The sequence below is a fragment of the Vidua macroura genome, chromosome 4 (genome assembly GCF_024509145.1).
Source record: "Vidua macroura isolate BioBank_ID:100142 chromosome 4, ASM2450914v1, whole genome shotgun sequence".
Taxonomy (NCBI): Eukaryota; Metazoa; Chordata; class Aves; order Passeriformes; family Viduidae; genus Vidua; species Vidua macroura.
Window position 1 is genome coordinate 72009726 of NC_071574.1, and position 21096 is coordinate 72030821.

The following is a 21096-nucleotide window of genomic DNA, read 5'->3' on the forward strand; positions in this document are numbered from 1 at the left end:
CGCCGCCATCTTGGGTGAGGGCTGTTGGAAAGGGGAACCGCCGCCATCTTGGGTGAGGGCAACGAGAAAGGGGAACCGCCGCCATCTTGGGTGAGGGCACAGGCCTTGTCCCCCGAAGTGTCGCCTGTCCCCAAAGATTTCCCCTCTCCCCCAAAATCTCCGTTGTCCCCCAGTGTGTTCCCAGTTCCCCAAGAGGCCTCTTATCCCCAAAGGTGTCGCCCAAGATGTCCCCTGTCCCACAGAGGTGTCCCTCGAGGTACCCCTTCTCCCTCAGAGTGTTCGCTGTCCCCTCAGGGTGTCCTTTACCCCCAAGGGATGTCCCCATGGCCCAAGATGTCCCTTGTCACACACACTGTTCCCACAGGTCTCTCTTTATTTCCTGCTGCTGGAAATCCAGGAAGGGCCACGGAGGTACCCCCTGTGCCAGGGTGGGGATCCGGGGTGGGGGGGGTGCTATGGCGGTGCTTCATGTGCCAGGGTTGGAGTGCTGTGGTGGAGTGCCGGGGCCGGGGGTGCCAGGACAGTGCCAGGCCGGGGTGCCAGGGCAGTGCCACACGTCCTGGTGTCACGGTGCCAGGGCAGTGCCAGGCTGGGGTGCCAGGACAGTGCCAGGCCGGGGTGCCAGGGCAGTGCCACACGTCCTGGTGTCACGGTGCCAGGGCAGCACCAGGCCGGGGTGCCAGGACAGTGTCACACGTCCTGGTGTCACGGTGCCGAGGACAGTGCCAGGCCGGGGTGCCAGGGCAGTGCCAGGCTGGGGTGCCAGGGCAGTGCCAGGGCAGTGCCAGGCTGGGGTGCCAGGGCAGTGCCACATGTCCTGGTGTCACAGTGCCAGGGCAGTGCCAGGCCAGGGTGCCAGGGCAGCGCCAGGCCAGGGTGCCAGGGCAGCGCCAGGCCGTGGTGCCACGGTGCTGCTTCACGTCCTGTGATCGTGGCGCTGTGCCAGTGCTGCTGTGCCAGGACTGGGGTCGGAGCGACGGGGTCGCGTCCCGGGGCCGGGTTTGGGGTGCCATAGCAGTGCCAGGGATCGCGGGCAGCGGCGGTGCCAGGGTTCGGGTGCCACGGCGACGCCTCACGTCCCGGGCTCACGGCGCCGCGTGCCAGCTTTGGGGCGCCGCGCCGGACCCTCCGCGCGGCGCCGCCCGGGCCCTACTTATGGGCGTCCCCCAGGTCACAGCGGTAGTGAAAGATCTGGAAGTTCAGCAAGGTGCCCAGCAGCGAGGGGTACGAGGTGCCCACCCTGCGGAAGCCCTGCCCCTCGTAGAGCCGCTGCGCCGCCACCTGCACCATGGAGGTGCTGAGCACCACGGCGCCGTACCCGCGGGCGCGGGCGAACGCCAGCACCTCCCGGCACAGCGCCCGCGCCAGCCCGCGGCCGCGGTGCTCCCGGCTCACCGACATCCTCTTCAGCTCCAGCTCGCCGCGGCCCGCGGGCACCGCCGCCACCATGCCCGCCACGGCGCCGCCCTCCTCGGCCACCCAGAAGCGGCGGTCGGGCGGGCGCAGGTACGTGCCGGGCACGTCGCACAGGTCGGTGCCCAGCGCCTCGCGCACGTACTCGGCGCTGAGCGAGCGCACCAGCACCCAGAGCAGCACCAGCGCCAGCGCCACCGCGCCCAGCCCCAGCACCCAGGAGCCGGCGGCCGCCCGCGCGGCCACGAACACGGCCAGCAGCGCCAGGCGCACCCGCGCCGCCCGCAGCACCTGCCGGAAGCCGGCCGGAGCGTGCTCCAGGATGCCGCGGGCGAACAGCGCCCGCACGGCCTCGTAGTCCTGCTCCTGGTACTGCCGGATGCGGAACGACGCCATGGGGGCACCTGCGGGGCGGCACGGACAGCGGTTAGGGCGGTGCCGCGGCGGGGATGGGCAGCGGGAAAGGGATCCTGGGGTGGTACGGGGGGGTCAGGGACAGCCAGAGTGTCCCCAGACCCATCCCTGGCAAGGAACAAGGGGTCAGGGCAGTGCCCACCCTCACAGGGACCCCCAGGATAATGCCCCAGACCCATCCCTGGGGTGGCACAAGGGGTCAGGGCAGTGCCCACCCTCACAGAGATCCCCAGACCCATCCTGGCATGGAACAAGGGGTTATGGCTGTATCATGGACAGGGACCCCCAGACTCATCCCTGGGGTGGCACAGGGGGTCAGGGCAGTGCCCACCTTCACAGGGACCCCCAGCGTGCCCCCAGACCCATCCCTGGCAAGGAACAAGGGGTCCGGGCAGTGCCCACCCTCACAGGGACCCCCAGGATAGCCCCAGACCCATTCCTGGGGTGGTACAAGGGGTCAGGGCAGTACCATGGACAAGGACCCCCAGACCCATCCCTGGGGTGGCATGGGGGGTCAGGGCAGTGCCCACCCTCACAACGACCCCCAGGGTGCCCCCAGACTCATCCCTGGCATGGAAGAAGGGGTCAGGGCTGTCCTATGGATGGGGACCCCCAGACCCATCCCTGGGGTGGCACGGGCGGGTCAGGGCAGTGCCAATGCTGCTCCCACCCGGGGGTTCCCCATAAACAAGGGGAAAAAAGTGGGGGGGGTCCCTTCCCCTTCCCCCTCAGGGGTTCCTCCCCCGCCCCAGCTGGGCAGGGGCTTTACCTGGCACAGCGGGGGTGGGCAGCACGGGCACCGGGCAGGGGCACAGGGGAACAGCTGCAGGATCCCCCCCCTCCCCGGGACCCTGGCACTCACCGGGAGCCACGGCACGACCCGCCCCGGGCAAAGGTGGGCACAGCGTGGGCACCGTGCCGTGCCCGTGACAGAGCAGGACAAAGGGCCCGGGGGGGCACGGGGACAGCAGGGACAGGAGGGGACAGCAGGGGACAGGATGGGACAGGAGGGGACAGGAGGGGCAGGAGGGGCAGGAGGGGCATGAGGGGACAGGAGAGGCAGGAGGGGACAGGAGGGGCAGGAGGGGCATGAGGGGACAGGAGAGGCAGGAGGGGACAGGAGGGGCAGGAGGGGACAGGAGGGGACAGGAGGGGCAGGAGGGGCATGAGGGGACAGGAGAGGCAGGAGGGGCATGAGGGGACAGGATGGGACAGGAGGGGCAGGAGGGGACAGGAGGGGCAGGAGGGGCATGAGGGGACAGGATGGGACAGGAGGGGACAGGAGGGACAGGAGGGGACAGGAGGGGCAGGAGGGACAGGAGGGACAGGAGGGGACAGGGGGGGACAGGAGGGGAACAGGAGGGACAGGAGGGACAGGAGGGGACAGGAGGGGAAGGAGGGGCCAGGAGGGGAAGGAGGGGCAGGAGGGGACAGGGGGGGCAGGAGGGGACAGCGGGGGACAGGAGGGGACAGGGGGGGCAGGAGGGGACAGCGGGGGACAGGAGGGGACAGGGGGAACAGGAGGGGCACACGGGCACAGCCCCCCCCCCCGCGGGCTTGGGGGCCAGAGCCAGGCTGGGCACGGCGAGGGGGGTCCCCAAAATGCCCCAAACCCCGCGCTGAGGGAGGTGCCCGACCCCAAACACCCCCCCCCCAAAAAAAAAAAATAAAACCCTCCCGGCCGCCCCCCCCACCTGCTGCTCCCGGCGCTGTCGCTCCTCAAAGCGGGACCGGCGGCTCTGCGGCTCCTCGGGGCAAACCGGGGGGGTCCCTCAGCGCCCGTGGGGGGCTCGGTGACCCCCCCAGCCCCGCGCCGAGGGGCTTTTTTTGGGGGGGGGGTGTCTTTGTTTCCCGCACCCCGCAGCCCGGCCTGTGCCTGGAAGACGCCGGATGCGTTCAGCCCATCGTTCTGCGGCGCTTAGAGTGGGGGGGTCGGGCAGGTTTTGGGGGGGCTCCGGTGGCAGTACGTGGTGGGGGGGGGGGGGGGACACCCCCAATTCGTGCCGTGGCCAGGCCGGCGGAGGCTCGGGCGGCGCGGCGAGCGCAGGCGCCGAGCGGGAAGCGCTGCCCCTGCCGACGGTGCCTTAAAGCGATGGCGGAAAGTTCTGGGGTGACCGAGGGGGGATTTGGGGGAGTCCCGGGCGGGGGGAGGGGGACACTGCACGGGACCCCCGTCGCCCCCCCAAATCCCCGCGATGGGGCAGCAGTGGATGGCTACGGTGAAGTGGGGCGGGGGTGCAGTTTGGGGACCCCCAGGCCATGCCCAGGGTGACCCCAGGGGGATGGGGGGGTCCCCATGGTGGTGATCGCCCCCCCAGCCCCGTGCCGGAGCCTCCCCGGGGGGCGTCACGGGGGTCCCGGGGACAGCCCTTAATTTGGGGAGGGGGGTCCCTGCAGCAGCCACCTGCCCCGCGGGGGACATGGTGGCATCAGCGGGGCACAGCCCCCCGTCCTTCAGGACACCCCAACCCCTTTTTTGTACCCTACAACCCCTCATTGTCCCCTCAGTGTCCCCTCATGTCCCCCCAGTGTCCCCTCATGTCCCCTCAGTGTCCCCGAGCCCCCTCAGTGTCCCCTCAGTGTCTCCCCGTGTCCCCCCGTGTCCCCTCAGTGTCCCCTCAGGACCCTCAGTGTCCCCTCATGTCCCCCCCGTGTCCCCTCAGTGTCCCCGAGCCCCCTCAGTGTCCCCTCATGTCCCCCCGTGTCCCCTCAGTGTCCCCTCAGTGTCTCCCCGTGTCCCCCCGTGTCCCCTCAGTGTCCCCTCATGTCCCCTCAGTGTCCCCTCATGTCCCCTCAGTGTCCCCTGTGTCCCCTCAGTGTCCCTTCATGTCCCCCCCGTGTCCCCTCATGTCCCCTCACGTCCCCCCGAGCCCCCTCAGCGTCCCCCCAGCCCCGCCCCCTTCGCGCCGCCGATTAATCTCGCATTCCATTGGCCCCCACCGCCGCCTCGCCCCGCCCCTCCCGCCGTCAGCAGCCAATAGGCGCCCAGAGATGAGGTGAGGGGTGGGACAAGCGCTCACGCGCGCATCGGGGGCGGGGTAACGGTCCACCGGGAAAGGGGGCGGGGCCGTGGAGGAGTACTCGAGGGGCGTGGCTTTGTGGGCGTGGCTTATAGTGAGTGACCGTTGCGGTGACAGAAAGGGGCGTGTCCTAACGGGGAGCGCGGCCCGGCGCGGAATTTCTATTGGTCAGCAGCGAATGGGCGGGGCTTTACCGCGGCGGCGCTATTGGAGCGCGGGGAATGGGCGTGGCCTAGTGAGGGGCGTGGCCCACACGGGGGTTTGGGGCAGGACCGAGCCCCGGTCCCGGTCCCGGTTCCGATCCCGATCCTGTTCCCATCCCCGTTCCCGGTCCCGATCCCGGTCCCGTTCCTGTTCCCGTCCCCGGTCCCGTTCCTGTTCCCGGTCCCTGTTCCTGGTCCCGTTCCTGTTCCCGTTCCCCTTCCCGTTCCCGATCCCGGTCCAGGTCCCGGTCCTGTTCCCGATCCCGGTCCCAGTCCCGGTCCCTTTCCCTTTCCCTTTCCCCTCCCCGGTCCCGTTCCCGTTCCTGTTCTCGTTCCCGATCCCGTTCCCTTTCCTGTCCCCGTCCCCCTCCCCGGTCCCGTTCCCGATCCCGTCCCCGGTCCCGTTCCCTTTCCCGTCCCCGTCCCCGTTCCCTCCGCCGCTCCAGGCCCGCAGACTCGCAGCGGCAGCGCACCCGAACTTTACTGGGAGCCGTCCCGCCCGGTGCCCGCGCCCCGCGGCCGAGCCCGCGGCCCCGGGGCCGCGCCGCTCACTGCCCGCGGCCGTGGGCGCGCAGGCGGCGGAGGCGCAGCCGCTGCAGCCGCAGGGCCGGGTCGGGGCCCGGCCGGGTCCTCCCGGGCCGGTGGCGGCCCCGCGCCCGCGCCAGGCGGAAGCTGCACGGGGTGGGAACGTTCTCGAAGTAGACCCGGCACGGCTGCGTGGCCGCCTCGTAGCCCTCGGCCCGCGCCGTCACCTCGTACTCGCCCGGGTTCAGCAGCCGCCAGTAGTCCCCGTCCGAGGCTGCGGCGGGGACGGTGTCACGCTCCTGTGTCCCCGTTCCCGTCCTCGTCCCCAGCCCCAACCCCGTTCTTGTCCCACCCCTATTCCTATTCCCGTCCCCAGTCCCATTCCTGTCCTGATCCCATCCCCATTCCCAGCCTAATCCTGCTTCCGTTGCCATCGGCAATCCCCGATCCCATCCCCCTTCCATTCCTGTCCCCATCCCCATTCCCAGCCCTATTTCCATCTGCAATCCCCGATCCCATCCCCCTTCCATCCCTGTCCCCATCCCCATTCCCAGCCCTATTTCCATCTGCAATCCCCGATCCCATCCCCCTTCCATCCCTGTCCCCATCCCCATTCCCAGCCCTATTTCCATCTGCAATCCCCGATCCCATCCCCCTTCCATCCCTGTTCCTATCCCCCTTCCATTCCTGTCCCCATCCCCTTTCCCAGCCCTATTTCCATCCCCATCTGCGATTCCCGATCCCATCCCCAAATCCCATCCCGTTCCTTTCCCTGTCCCCAGCCCTGTGCCATTCACATCCCCAATGCCATCCATTCCTGTCCCATCCCTACTCCCAACCTCATCCCATTAACTCTTCCCATCCCTGTCCCCATCCCATCCCCATTCCCAGTCTAATCCTATTTCCATCCCCATCTGCGATTCCCGATCCCAAATCCCATCTCGTTCCTTTCCCTGTCCCCGTTCCCATCCCGTCACTGTCCTTACCCCCCCTTCATTCCCAGCCTGATCCCGATCCCATTCCCACCCCAAATCCCCAAATCCCGTCCCGCAGCGTCCCGGTGTCCCCGCACCGGTGCGGACGTCGTGGTTGATGCCATCCACGGAGATGATGGCGTTGGGGATGCCCTGCTCGGTGTCACTGTCCCGGACCACGCCCTTGATCCCGCGGTGCACCTGCAGGGGGTGGGGCGGGTGGCACAGGTGTGTCCCCCCCCCTCTCCCGGTGCCACCCTCAGCGTCTGGGGACAGCCACGTCCCGCTGCCATCCTGCTGAAACCCCCACCCTGCCGTGCCCATGGCCACCCCGGAATGTCCCCAGCGTGTCACCCCCCTCCCCAAAGTCTCACAGAGACCCCTGGGGGTTCCTTGGCCCTGCCCGTGACCCAGTGTCCCCATTGTCCCAGTGACCCCAGACCCCTCCGTGTCCCCATTGTCCCACCACCCCCAGACCCCTCAGTGTCCCCATTGTCCCAGCGACCCCAGACCCCCTCAGTGTCCCCATTGTCCCAGTGACCCCAGACCCCCTCAGTGTCCCCACTGTCCCAGCACCCCCAAACCCCACCCAGTGTCCCCATTGTCCCACCAGTGTCCCCAAACCCCACCCAGTGTCCCCATTGTCCCTGTGACCCCTGACCCCCTCAGTGTCCCCATTGTCCCACCACCCCCAGATCCCGTCAGTGTCCCCATTGTCCCAGCACCCCCAGACCCCCCCTCAGTGTCCCCATTGTCCCAGCACCCCCAGACCCCCTCAGTGTCCCCATTGTCCCAGTGACCCCAGACCCCCCCAGTGTCCCCATGTCCCCAATCCCCCATCCTGGACCCCCCCATTCCCCACTGTCCCCCTCACCCCAGCACCCCAAACGCCCCCCAGCCCCCCCATTCCAGCCCCTCCCCACAGACACACCCGGGGTGGCTCCTGCCACCCTCGAGCCGTGTCCCCAAGCGCCGGTGCCACCCCCCGGGTGCCACCCCGTGTGCCACCTGCTCCATGAAGAGCAGCAGCGACTCGCGGTTGTTCTCCCACTCGTCGGGCAGCTCGGAGGCGTGCGGGAATTTGTCGCAGGAGAGCTCCACGGTGATCTCGAAGCAGTTGGTGTGCAGGTAGCTGAAGTCGTTCATACCTGCGGGACACGGGCGGGTGGCAGCAGGCGACACGGTGACACAAAGTCCCGCAGTGTCCCCGGGGGCCGAGCGCTGCAGGCTCTGTGTGCCGGCAGGCTCGGACCCCCAGGAGAGCTCTGCGGCCGCGGGGGAGCCTTCAAAATGCAATGAGAGAAGGAAAATTATGGGTGTGGAGTTTGGATAGAAGTGTGTGATGTCACAGGGTGGAAAACTCAGGGTTTAATATTATATATTTAAATAGTTATTATATCAGAGATATGAAACATTATATATTATATTATATTATATTATATTATATTATATTATATTATATTATATTATATTATATTATATTATATTATATTATATTATATTATATTAAAAATAATATATTATATTTGGCCTAATAAAATATATATTTGGCCTATAAAATATACAATAAAATATTGTATATTTTATTGTATTATAAAAATCATTATGTTTATATATAAATAGATATTTTTATATATTATATATTATAAATTATATATTATATATTATATATTATATATATAACATTATATTATATAATATTGTATTATATTACATTATATTATATTATATTATATTATATTATATTATATTACTAATAATATATAATATTTGGCCTAATAATATATATATATTTGGCCTATAATATATATAATAAAATATAATATTATAAAAATTATAATATTTATATATAAATATATATTTATATATAATATATAATATATTATATATAATATAACATTATATTATATTATATTATATTATATTATATTATATTATATTATATTATATTATATTATACATAATAATATATATAATATATTTTATATATTATAGATTATAGATTATAGATATTATTTTTATATTTATATTATATAAAATATATATTATTGTATATAATATATATTACACTGTATTATAATATTATACACTAAAATAGATATAGTACTATATATTATAATATTATATAATATATATTCTCTAATAATATATAATATATTAATATATTATATATCATATATATTTATATATAAATATATATTATATAGAATATGTATTTATATATATATTTAATATAAAGTTTTATAATACAGTGATATATATAAAGCAAAATAGAAGTTTTAGGGCAGAGACCGGTCCTTTTCCACCTTCTTCTCCATGGGTTTGGGTGGTTTTGTGTAATTGGATAAAAAAATCCACATTGCAAGTCACAGGTTAGTGAGTTAAAAATAAAAATAATTTAGGTGTCACTTCCTAATTAGAGAGTTTATCCTTAAAGAGCCTTGCAGAGAGAGAGAGATGGGGCTCCACTTTTAACTTGTTGGAGTGAAGTGCTGCAAAATTCAGTTTATGAGACTCTGGCAGAGATGAGAACGGAAAAACATCGGAGTCCGAACGGGAAATCCCATCTCACACATGAACCAAAAACCCCAAAAATCCAAAAATCCCCCCTCACTGCCACCCACCTGTGCCACCTGAGCTGTGTCCCACTCACTGCCACCTGAGCTGTGTCCCACTCACTGCCACCTGAGCTGTGTCCCACTCACTGCCACCTGTGCCACCTGCGCCCAGTGTCCCCACTCACTGCCACCTGAGCTCAGTGCCCCACTCACTGCCACCTGCGCCCAGGGTCCCCACTCACTGCCACCCACCTGTGCCACCTGCGCCCAGGGTCCCACTCACTGCCACCTGAGCTCAGTGTCCCACTCACTGCCACCTGCGCCCAGGGTCCCCACTCACTGCCACCCACCTGTGCCACCTGCGCCCAGGGTCCCACTCACTGCCACCTGAGCTCAGTGTCCCACTCACTGCCACCTGAGCTCAGTGTCCCACTCACTGCCACCTGCGCCCAGGGTCCCCACTCACTGCCACCCACCTGTGCCACCTGAGCTGTGTCCCACTCACTGCCACCTGTGCCACCTGAGCTCAGTGTCCCACTCACTGCCACCAGTGTCACCTGTGCCCAGTGTCCCTGCTCACTGCCACCGTGTGCAACCTGCGCCCAGTGCCCCACTCACTGCCACCTGAGCTCAGTGTCCCACTCACTGCCACCCACCTGTGCCACCTGAGCTCAGTGTCCCACTCACTGCCACCTGAGCTGTGTCCCACTCACTGCCACCTGAGCTCAGTGTCCCCACTCACTGCCACCTGTGCCACCTGAGCTCAGTGCCCCACTCACTGCCACCTGTGCCACCTGAGCTCAGTATCCCTGCTCACTGCCACCCACCGTGTGCCACCTGAGCTGTGTCCCACTCACTGCCACCTGTGCCACCTGAGCTCAGTGTCCCACTCACTGCCACCTGAGCTGTGTCCCACTCACTGCCACCTGTGCCACCTGAGCTCAGTGTCTCACTTGCTGCCACCTGTGCCACCTGAGCTCAGTGTCCCACTCACTGCCACCTGAGCTGTGTCCCACTCACTGCCACCTGTGCCACCTGAGCTCAGTGCCCCACTCACTGCCACCTGAGCTCAGTGTCCCCACTCACTGCCACCTGTGCCACCTGAGCTGTGTCCCACTCACTGCCACCTGAGCTCAGTGTCCCACTCACTGCCACCTGTGCCACCTGCGCCCAGGCTCCCCACTCACTGCCACCCACCTGTGCCACCTGAGCTGTGTCCCACTCACTGCCACCTGTGCCACCTGAGCTCAGTGTCCCCCTCACTGCCAGCCACCTGTGCCACCTGAGCTCAGTGTCCCACTCACTGCCAGCCACCGTGTGCCAGTTGGCGCCGTTGATGATGTTGCCGAAGCGCGTGAAGTCGTCGTAGTGGCACGGCCGGCGCTCGCCGCTGGCCATGGCCAGGTTGGCGGTGGCGTAGACGGTGGCCAGCCACCGGAAGACGCCGTCGTCGGGCGTGGGGGTCAGCTCCTGCGCCTTCCAGTAGGTGCGGCTCATGTCGAAGGGGTAGGTGACCACCAGCTCGCCGCCGTGCAGGTTGGCGCTCAGCACGAACGGGTAGCGCTGCATCCACGCGATCACCGCCCGCGTCTCCGGGGCCACCTGCGCGGTGACACCGCTGTCACCCGTGTGTCTCGGGCCACCCACGCGGTGACAATGCTGTCACCCGTGCCACTGGGGCCACCCGCGCAGTGACAATGCTGTCACACACGTGTCTGGGGCCATCTGCGTGGTGACACTGCTGTCACACATGTGTCTCGGGCCACCCGCGCAGTGACATCGCTGTCACACACGTGTCTGGGGCCATCTGCGTGGTGACACTGCTGTCACACACGTGTCTCGGGCCACCCGTGCAGTGACATCGCTGTCACCTGTGTATCTCGGGCCACCCACGTGGTGACACCGCTGTCACCCGCGTCTCTGGGGCCACCCACGTGGTGACACCACTGTCACCCGCGTCTCTGGGGCCATCTGCGTGGTGACACCGCTGTCACCCGCGTCTCTGGGGCCACCCCTGTGGTGACACCACCGTCACCCGTGTCACTGGGGCTATCTGTGCGGTGACACCGCTGTCACACACGTCTCTGGGGCCACCCGCGCGGTGACACCGCTGTCACCCGTGTATCTCAGGCCACCCATGCGGTGACATGCTGTCACCTGCGTCTCCAAGGCCACCCATGTAGTGATGCCGCTGTCACCCGCACCACCAAGGCCACCCATGCAGTGACACCAACATCACCCGTGCTACCAGGGCCACCTGTGCGGTGACACTGCTGTCACCCATGCCATTGGGGCCACCCGCGCGGTGACACCGCCATCACCCGTGCCACTGGGGCCAACTGTGTGGTGACGCCACTGTCACCCACATCTCTGAGGCCACCCATGCAGTGACACCGCTATTGCCCACATCTCTGGGGCCGCCTGCGTGGTGACACCGCTGTCACCTGCATCTCCGGGGCCACCCCATGTGGTGACACTGTTGTCACACGTGTCTCCAGGGCCACCCATGCAGTGACACTGCTGTCGCCCGTGTCTCTGGGGCCACCCACGCAGTGACACCGCTGTCACCTGCGTCGCTGGGGCCACCCACGCAGTGACACCGCTATTGCCCGCATCTCTGGGGCCGCCTTTGTGGTGACACCGCTGTCACCTGCATCTCCGGGGCCATCCCATGCAGTGACACCGCTGTCACCCGCGTCGCTGGGGCCACCCATGCAGTGACACCGCTGTTGCCCACATCTCTGGGGCCGCCTGCGCGGTGACACCGCTGTCATCTGCATCTCCGGGGCCACCCATGCAGTGACACCACTGTCACCTGCGCCGCCGGGGCCACCTGTGTGGTGACACTGCTGTCACCCACATCTCCGGAGCCACCCATGCAGTGACACCGCTGTTGCCTGCATCTCTGGGGCTGCCTGTGTGGTGACACCGCTGTCACCCGCGTCTCTGAGGCCACCCCATGCGGTGACACCGCTGTCACCCGCGCCTCGTGGCTGCAGGTGCCGCTCTGGGCTGGGCGGGTTCAGCCCCGGTGCAGCCCCGTGGGAGGGCAGCACCACCCCGGTGGACTGGGAGGGGTTTTGGGGGTTTTTGAGGCGTTTTAGGGGGGATTCAGGGACATTTTGAGGGGTCCTGGGGTCTCATCCCAATGTGACAGGATGAGGGGTTTGGGGTCTCACCCTGATGTGATAGGATGGGGGGTTTGGGGTCTCACCCCAATGTCATAAAATGGGGGCTTTGGGTTCTCACCCTGATAGGATGGGGGGGTTTGGGGTCTCACCCTGCTGTGATAGGATGGGGGTTTGGGATCTCACCCTGATAGGATGGGGTTTTGGGGTCTCACCCTGATAGGATGGGGGTTTTGGGGTTTCAACCTGATAGGATGGGGGTTTGGGGTCTCACCCTGCTGTGACAGGATGGGGGTTTTGGGGTCTCACCCCAATGTGACAGGATGGGGGGTTTGGGATCTCACCCTGATAGGATGGGGGTTTTGGGGTTTCACACTGATAGGATGGGGGTTTGGGGTCTCACCACGGTGCCAGCCCAGGAGGATGGGGGTTTGGGGGGTGTTTTGGGGGGGTTTTGGGGGGGTTTTGGGGTCTCACCGTGGCGTTGGCGAAGGTGTAGTACTCGGGGATGGGGATGTAGTGGTTGGGGAACTCGTGGGGCACCAGGTCGTTGTCCTCGGCGTCCCACAGCGCCGTGTTCAGGTCAGCGAAGTTGTGGTTGAGGTCGATGCCCTCGTACGTCCAGCGGCCCATGGCCCATCCCGCCAGCTCCGAGCCCTGGGGGGGCACCGCGGGCACCGGGGTGGGCACCGGGATCGGCACCAGGATCACCAGGATGGGCACTGGGATCACCAGGATCACCGGGATGGGCACTGGCATGGGCACTGGGATCACCAGGATCACCGGGATGGACACTGGGATCATCAGGATGGGCATTGAGATGGGCACTGGGATCACCAGGATGGGCCCTGGCATGGGCACTGGGATCACCAGGATCACCGGGATGGGCACTGGGATCACCAGGATCACTGGGATGGGCACTGGGATCACCAGGATGGACACCGGGATCACCAGGATCACCAGGATGGGCACTGGGATGGGCACTGGGATCACCAGGATCACTGGGATGGACACTGGGATCACCAGGATCACCGGGATGGCCACCGTGGTCATTGGGATGGGCACCAGGATGGGCACTAGGATCATGAGGATGGGCACTGGGATGGGCACCGGGATCACCAGGATGGGTACCAGGATCAGCAGGATGGGCACTGGGATGGGCACCAGGATCACTGGGATGGGTACCAGGATCACCAGGATCACCGGGATGGACACTGGGATGGGCACTGGGATGGACATTGACATGGGCACCGTGGTCACCGGGATGGGCACTGGAATGGGCATTGACATGGGCACTGCGGTCACCGGGATGGGCACTGGAATGGGCATTGGGGATCACCAGGATCACTGGGATGGACTCCGGGTTGGACATGGAGATGGGCACTGGGATGGACATTGGGCTGGGCACCGGAATGATTGGGATGGGCACTGGGATGGGCACCAGGATGGACACTGGGATGGACACTGGGATGGACACTGGGATGGGCACCGGGATGATTGGGATGGGCACTGGGATGGACACTGGGATGGACACCCGGATGATTGGGATGGACATTGGGACGATTGGGATGGGCACCAGGATGGACACTGAGATGGACACTGGGATGGGCACCAGGATGGACACTGGGACATTTGGGATGGGCACCGGGATGATTGGGATGGCACTGGGATGGGCACCCTACCAGCTTGTAGGCGGTCTCGTAGCCGTCGGGGTTCATGGAGGGCAGCAGGTGGATGCGCGTGCCCGTCACCAGCTGCACCACGCGGGGGTTGCCCAGCCGGAATTCCCGGCACAGGAATTCCATCAGGTTCAGCAGCAGCTCCCGGCCCAGCACCTCGTTCCCGTGCATCCCGGCCACGTAGCGGAACTCCGGCTCTCCTGGAGGGGCCCTGGTCACTGTCCCCATGTCCCTGCACCAGCCTGGGTGTCCCTGTCCCCAGGATGCTCCTCCAACAGCCTGGGTGGCCCTGTCCCCATCCTGGGTGTTCCTGGTCACCCTGTCCCCATCCATCTGCACCACCCTGAGTGTCCTTGGTCACCCTGTCCCTAAGTCCCTGCACCTCCCTGGGTGTCCCTGGTCACTGTCCCCATGTCCCTGCACCAGGCTGAGTGTCCCTGTCCCCATCCTGGACCAGTCTGGGTGTCCCTGTGTCCCCATCCTCATCCTGGGCATTCCTGGTCACTCTGTCCCCATCTCCCTGCACCGCTCTGGGTGTCCCTGGTCACTGTCCCCATGTCCCTGCACCAGGCTGGGTGTCCCCATCCCCGTCCTGGACCAGTGTGGGTGTCCCTGTGTCCCTGTCTCCATCCTGGGTGTTCCTGGTCACCCTGTCCCCTGTCCCTGCACCACGCTGGGTGTCCCTGTGTCCCCTTCCCCATCCTGGGTGTCCCTGTGTCCCCATCCTGCACCACCCTCAGTGTCCCTGTGTCCCCAGCCACCCTGTGCCCCCATCCTTCACAGGTCTGGGTGTCCCTTGTGTCCCCAACTCCATTCCTGGGCATCCCTTGCCATGCTGGGTGGCCCAGTCACCCCATCCTGAGCCAGCCAGGGTGACAGTGCCCACCCTCCTACACCAGCCCTGGTGACACTGCCCACCCCCCTGCACCAGCCTGGCCATCCCTGGTGACCCCCTCCTCATCCTGGGCACCCCCCGCCACCCCATCCCCGCCTGGGCATCCCTGGGCGCTGTCCCCACGCCCATCGTGCCCCACCCGAGCTGTCCCCAGCTGTCCCCAGCTGTCCCCCCCCGGTACCCACCGACTTCGTGCTGCCCGGGGTTGTCCGAGATCTCCATCACGTAGAGGCGCAGCCCGCGGGAGCTCTGCCCGATGCTGTACACGCGGGTGATGTCGGGGCACTCCTCGCTCACCCTCTTCATCAGCTGCGGGTGGTGGCACCGTCAGGGACACGCCGAGGTGGCACAGCCCCCCCCCCGGCCCCGCGCCGCGCCGCCCTCGGGGACACCCTGGGGACACGGAGGGGTGAGTGGCACCTTTCTCATCTCCTTGTAGTTGTGGTGGCGGAAATCCAGCTGCGATTCGGGTGGGGCCGGCGGGTGCCAGGCGTGGGCATCGCTGGGGTCTGCGGGGACACCGAGGGGACACGGCGGGGGGGGGGGACACGGTCAGGGACAGCGAACAGCCCAGACCGCCACTCTGGCGACAGCGCCGGCGGCGAGCGGCCGCGCCGGGCGCTGCTGGGGCGGCGTGTGGCGAGCCGGGGGAGAGCCGGCGGGTCCCCCCGGGGCAGGGGACAGCCAGCGGGTCCCCCCGGGGCAGGGGACAGCCGGCGGGTCCCCGCGGGGCAGGGGACAGCCGGGGGCACCCACCGGGCACGGGGCAGCCCAGCACCTCGGCCCGCAGGCAGACGGTGCCGTTGGGGAACCAGCTCTGGGGGTTGATGCGCAGGAAGCGCCCCACGAGCGGCGAGGGCAGCAGGTTCAGCACCGGCGTCTCGGGGTCTTTGTTGGCGGGGAACACCTGCAGGGGACACGAGGGGACAGGAGGGGACACGAGGGGTCAGGGAGAGCCGCCCGTGTGGCTCCAGGGGTGCCAGGCGCTGCCCGCTCCCCTCCAGCCCGTAACGAGGAGCGGGCACGGCCGGGGGCAGAGCCCGGGTGGGGCCGCGGGCGCTGCTCGGACACCAAAGGCACCAGGGATGGGCACAGGGAGCCCCAAATCTGCTCCTGGCATGGGTCAGGCAGGGGGACCCCAAAATCCACCCCTGGCATGGAGATCCCCAAACCTGATCCTGGTATAGCCCTGACACAGCGACCCCCAAATCCACCCCTGGCACAGGGATCCCCAAATCCACCCCTGACACAGGGATCCCCAAATCCACCCCTGACACAGGGACCCCAAATCCACCCCTGGCACAGGGATCCCCAAATCCACCCCTGACACAGGGACCCCAACCCATCCTGTCCTAGGGACCCCAAATCCACCCTCAGCACAGGGGCCCCAAACCCACTGAGCACAGGGACCCCAAACCCAGCCCTTGCAGAGGGACCCCAAACCCACCTCAGCAAAGGGACCTCAAATCCAACTTCTGCACAGAGACCCCAAACCCATCCTTGGCACAGGAACCCCAAACCTACCCATGGCATAGGAACCCCAAAGCCATCCATGGCACAGGGACCCCCAAATCCCCCCTCAGCACAGAGACCCCAAACCCAGCCCTGGCACAGAGACCCCAAGCCCATCCTTGGCACAGGAACCCCAAACCCATCCTTGGAAGGAACCCCAAACTCATCCATGGCACAGGGACCCCAAAACCATCCTTGGCACAGCAACCCCAAAATCCATGTCACAGGGACCCCAAACTCCTCCATGCCACAGGGACCCCAAACCCACCCTGAGCACAGCAACCCCAAACCCAGCCCTGGCACAGAGACCCCAAACCCTCCCCAGCTCCAGGCCGCCCTGCTCGCCCCCGGTGCCACGCCACACCCAGGCGTGTCCCCGTGTCCCCACGGCCGTGCCAGGGGGGCTGGCAGGTGCCCAGGCGGGGACAAGCAGCCTTTGTGCTGGGGGGAAGCGCTGCAGGGTGCCCGGCGGGGCCAGGCCAAGGGCAACAGAGCCCGGGCACGGTGCCAGCTGGCACGGGCACCCCGGGATGGGCTCCCCTCCCTGGGGTGGTTAACCCACTGTGGTTAACGCCCTACCCAGCGTGGTTATCCCACCTGGCACGGTTAACCATGGCATAATTAACCCAGGCCTAATTAAGCCCCCTGGCAGGGTTATCCCCCATTATAATTAACCCTGGCATAAATAATTAACCCCCCTGGCATTGTTACCCCCCTGGCATGGTTAACTCTTGGAATGGTTAAACCAGCTGGCACAATTAACCCCACCACAATTAACCCCTAGTGTAATTAACCCTGGCCTAACTAACCCCTCTGGCATCATTATGCACCTGGCACAATTAACCCCACCACAATTAACCCCCAGCATAATTAACCCTGCCCTAATTAACCCCACCCTGGCATCATTATCCCCCTGGCACAATTAACCCCCGAGCATCATTAACCTCCTCACCACGCTCATCATTAGCTCCCAGGTGATTCCTGCCCCCCTGGCACTGTCACCTCCCCATGTCCCCACCCTGTGTGGGGATGCCACCCCCGGTGCCACCCCCGGTGCCACCCACCGCCTCCTCGGTGCCGTTGCGGCTCGGCAGCCACGCGTGCGAGTCGTTGCTGACCTGCACCTTGTAGGATGTCACCCAGTCGTACCTGTGGGGCACAGGGCGGGTCAGGGGGGTCCCCCACGCTGTCCCCGTGTCCCCCTTGTCCCCTTACGTCCAGATGGAGTTGAGGCCCTGGGTGACCACGCCGGTGAAGCGGGTGAGGCGCCGGGCGTCCACCTCCAGCCACTGCTCCGTGTCCTCGTGCCCCGCGCACCAGCCACCGTCGTAGAAGTCGCCGTCGTAGAGCCCTGACTGCGGGGAGGGGAGGGGACACGCACAGGGACACGGCCCCACCGCCCGCCGTGCCCCCGAGCCCGGCGTGGCACCGGGGTGGTGGCACCGGGACCACGGGGAGCCACACGGGAGGGAGAGGGCGGAGCTGGAGAGCGCCCGGGACACTCGCGGGCCATGAAGATGCCACGAACTGGCCACAAAATGCCACAAATGTGCCATGAAGATGTCACGGGCTGGCCACAAATGTGCCATGAAGATGCCATGGACTGGCCACAAAATGCCACAAATGTTCCATGAAGATGCCACGGACTGGCCACAAAATGCCACAAATGACACGAAGATGCCACCCCTACCCTGCGTTTGCCATGCACTTGCCACACCCACGTGCCACATGTTGTAGAGGTGACATCCAAACATCCTCCCAGCTTGGCACACCTCGGCACGCTCCTTGCACACCTTGGCACATTCCTGGCACACTCCTGGCATGTCCTGGCACACTCCAGCACACCCTGGCATGCTCCTGGCACCCCCTCTCACATTCCTGGCACACTCCTGGCCCACTCTGGCACACCTAGCCCGTTCCTGGCACACACCCTGGCACCCCTGGCAGTACCTGGATGTTGAGGCGGCCGCGGTGCGCGCCCAGCCCGTGCCGCTTGTGGCTCGATGCCCGGAGCTGCGTGTCCAGCACCCGCAGGGACTCCAGCCCCAGGGGGGGGCACGCTGGGGACACAGCGGGGACCGCGTCACACAGGGAGCCCTGAGCGGCCGGGGCTGTCCCCACCCCGTGTCCCCACCGAGCGGTGCCATGGGGACCACGGTTCAACACCCCAAACCCCGGGTGCCCCCCAGGTGCCCCCGGGTGCCCCCCAGGTGTCCCCAGGACACGGCCAGCTCCGTGCGCAGGTGACAACGCCCGGGCCACCCGCACCCAGCGCACGTACAGGGCTCCTGCGGAGCTGCCGGAGCCTCCGGCTTCTTCCTCAGCACCTTCTTCTTCACCACCTTCTTCCTCACCACCTTCCTCCTCCTCACCGCCACCGTGGTCACCTTGGGCGCCGGGGCTGCGAGGGGACACGGGGATGCCAGGGAAGGGGGCAGGGAACAGCCTGGCACCCCGTTTCCCCCCCCCACGAACCCCTTTTTGCACGCTGCGCCCCCCGACCCCTCCCGCTCCTACCTGTGACCGCGGGGTCCCCGTCCCGCAGCCCCCCGCGCCGGGAGGGGCCGGGGCTGGGGGGGGTCGCGCTGCCCCGCACCGGGGGGGCCGTGCTGCCCTTCGGGGGTCCCGTCGTGGTGCTGCTCCTCGAGGGGGCGGCCGTGGTGCCCTTCGGAGGGGGCACCCCGCTGGCTTTGGGGGGTCCCGCCGTGGTGCCCTTCCAGGGGGGCGTCTCGCTGCTTTTAGGGGCTCCCCTGGCGATGGCCTTCGTGGGGGACACCCCGCTGGCTTTGGGGGGTCCCGTCGCGCTGCCCTTTCTGGGGGACAGCCCGCTGGCGGTGCCCTTCGTCGGGGACACCCCGCTGGCTTTGGGGGTCCCGCTGGCCGTGCCCACCCCCGTGCCGCGGAGCCGGCCGGGCTGGGGGGGCGCGGCGCGGGCGGGGGGCGGCGGGGGGCCCAGCAGGAGCAGCAGCAGCAGCAGCAGCGGGGCGAGGGGCGACCCCGGCATGGCCGCGGCCCTGCCGGTCCCTGCCCGCTCCTGCCGGTCCCTGCCCGCTCTTGGTCCCGGTCCCGGCCCCTCCCCGCCCCCCGCCCCCTCACGCCCGGCCGCGACCCCCGCCCGCTCCCCGCCCGCTTCCTGCCCGGGACCCCCGCCTGCCCCCGGCGCGGCTCCTGCCCGGACCCCTGCCCGCCTCCTCCCGCCCCTGCCCGGGACCCCCGGCCGCGCCCCGCCCGCCCCGCCCCGTTACACGGCCCCGTTCCGCTCCCCGTGTCACCGCACCCCACGAACGGGGGACACCGGGTCCCGCCCGCTCACCGGCGGGCCTTGACCTGTGTCCTCACCGTGTCCCCGCTGTCCCATCACCGTGTCCCGCTGTCCCCTCACTGTTATCCCCGCTGTCCCCAGCCCCCCGCAGTGTCCCCACTGTCCCATCGCCACGTAGCGAGTGGCCCGGGGGTCTGCGGGGGCTCCTCCCGCCGCAGCGGCGGCGTCGCCGGCCGAGCCCGGGGACCCGGGAGGTCCCGGAGCCGCCGGTGCGGGCGGAGCGGGGCCGAACCCGGCGGCGGGGGGCGGTGCCCGGCCCCGACCCCTCGGGGGTGCCCCGGGTGGGACTCGGGGTGCGGGTCCCAGTGCTGGGTCTGGGTCCTGGCGCTGCCCCCACCCCGAATGAACTTTCCCGGCTTGACTTTCCCTTCTTTTATTGGGATTTCCCGCGGGCGCGGAGCGGGCAGCGCAGCGCAGCTGCCGCCGGTGCCATCCCCGTCCCTTGTCCTCATCCCTGTCCCCCTGGGGGTGTCCCAGAGCCCTGCCGGGCTGGGGAGGGAGGGGGACAGGCCCCTCTGGCTCTGCGCACTGCTCCGGGATCCGTGGGATCCGCGTCACGCGGGAATGCTCCTTCGCCATCCCAGGGGAGCGGGGGACAGGGGGGACAGCGGGGCCGGCCCAGGGGCCGGAGCATTCCGTGCCCAGTTCCAAGGGCTGGATGCTGGGATGGGTTTTGTCCCGGGCCGAGGCAGCTCCTGCCTTCTGTCGAGGCTCTGGCGCGGGCCCAGGAGGGGCGGCCGTGCCCCGGCCCCGCGTGACGGCTCTTTCGAGGTTTGCAGAATTCCCGGCCCCGCTCCTGGCGCCGTTCCCGGCTCCAAGGCGCACCCGGCCCCGATTCGCGCTGGCTCAGCACTTCCCGGGATGTCAGGAATTTCCTGGTGCAGCGCCCGCGGCTGCCAGATCCCGCTTGGAGATGCCTTAAAGGCGCCGTGGCTGTTCCCGGCAGGAATCCTAGCGGGAAGCTGCTCTGGTCCCCCGCACCCCCCAGCCGGAGCGGGGTCGAAGCCACCGAGCAGTGCTGGGACAGTCCTGTCCCCTGTCCCCGTGTCCCCGAGTCCTTCCCGCAGGGATGCTCCCGACGAGTCTCTCCCAGCCCGCGCTCCAGCCTGGGATTTCACCCGGCCTGGATGAACCCCTCACGTTCTCACGGTGCCACCTCTCCAGGTGTCTCTGGGTGTCCCCAGTGTCCTTCCAGTGTCACCTGTGCCACCCGGGGGGGACAACCCCCCCTGCGCACCCCTGGTGTCGGGCGTGGCTGGGGCTGCGGCTCCAGAAGGTTCCAGAAGGTTCCAGAGGGCCTCGTGGTTGCTGGGGCGCCGGGATGTCCCGTTGTGACGCGGGAGCTGCGCCGTACCCCGATCCCAGTGTGATCCCAAAGGGTTCAGGTCCATTCCCAGGAGAGCAGCTCCCAGATCCCTCTGGAGAAGCCAAATCCCAACTGCCAGGGACAGGG

General features: G+C 64.7%; 2 protein-coding genes across 3 annotated transcripts; both read right to left on the bottom strand.

Moving 5' to 3' along the window:
* Window positions 1-774: 774 nt before the first annotated feature.
* On the bottom strand, window positions 775-4302 carry NAT8 (N-acetyltransferase 8 (putative)). Of its 2 annotated transcripts, none has more exons than XM_053976750.1 (2): window positions 3522-4302; window positions 775-1817 (listed from the first exon to the last, which is right to left on the bottom strand). In XM_053976750.1, the coding sequence occupies exon 2, from the start codon at window positions 1807-1809 to the stop codon at window positions 1150-1152; it is 660 nt and encodes a 219-aa protein (XP_053832725.1). In that variant the 5' UTR covers window positions 1810-1817; window positions 3522-4302; the 3' UTR covers window positions 775-1149. The 2 variants fall into 2 exon arrangements, with proteins under 2 accessions (XP_053832725.1, XP_053832726.1); XM_053976751.1 differs by lacking the exon at window positions 3522-4302 and adding an exon at window positions 2690-2803.
* A 1217-nt stretch (window positions 4303-5519) lies between these two features.
* Window positions 5520-19340, bottom strand: CPXM1 (carboxypeptidase X, M14 family member 1). Its single transcript, XM_053976599.1, has 14 exons — window positions 18839-19340; window positions 18603-18722; window positions 18272-18381; window positions 17537-17676; window positions 17386-17470; window positions 15566-15716; window positions 15230-15318; window positions 14995-15118; window positions 13918-14114; window positions 12713-12892; window positions 10412-10709; window positions 7558-7697; window positions 6648-6750; window positions 5520-5849 (listed from the first exon to the last, which is right to left on the bottom strand). Exons 1-14 carry the CDS (start codon window positions 19323-19325, stop codon window positions 5599-5601), a joined length of 2475 nt encoding a protein of 824 aa, XP_053832574.1. The 5' UTR covers window positions 19326-19340; the 3' UTR covers window positions 5520-5598.
* Window positions 19341-21096: the final 1756 nt, after the last annotated feature.

Excerpts from the sequence above, each read along its gene's own strand:
- CPXM1 (XM_053976599.1), bottom strand. The coding sequence starts at position 19,325 with ATGCCGGGGTCGCCCCTCGCCCCGCTGCTGCTGCTGCTGCTGCTCCTG. Across the intron at positions 18,382-18,602 it reads GGCAGCTCCGCAGGAGCCCT|CGTGCCCCCCCCTGGGGCTG; the intron begins GTACGTGCGCTG and ends CTGTGTCCCCAG. Across the intron at positions 17,677-18,271 it reads GCGGCCGCCTCAACATCCAG|TCAGGGCTCTACGACGGCGA; the intron begins GTACTGCCAGGG and ends CCCTCCCCGCAG.
- NAT8 (XM_053976750.1), bottom strand. The coding sequence starts at position 1,809 with ATGGCGTCGTTCCGCATCCGGCAGTACCAGGAGCAGGACTACGAGGCC.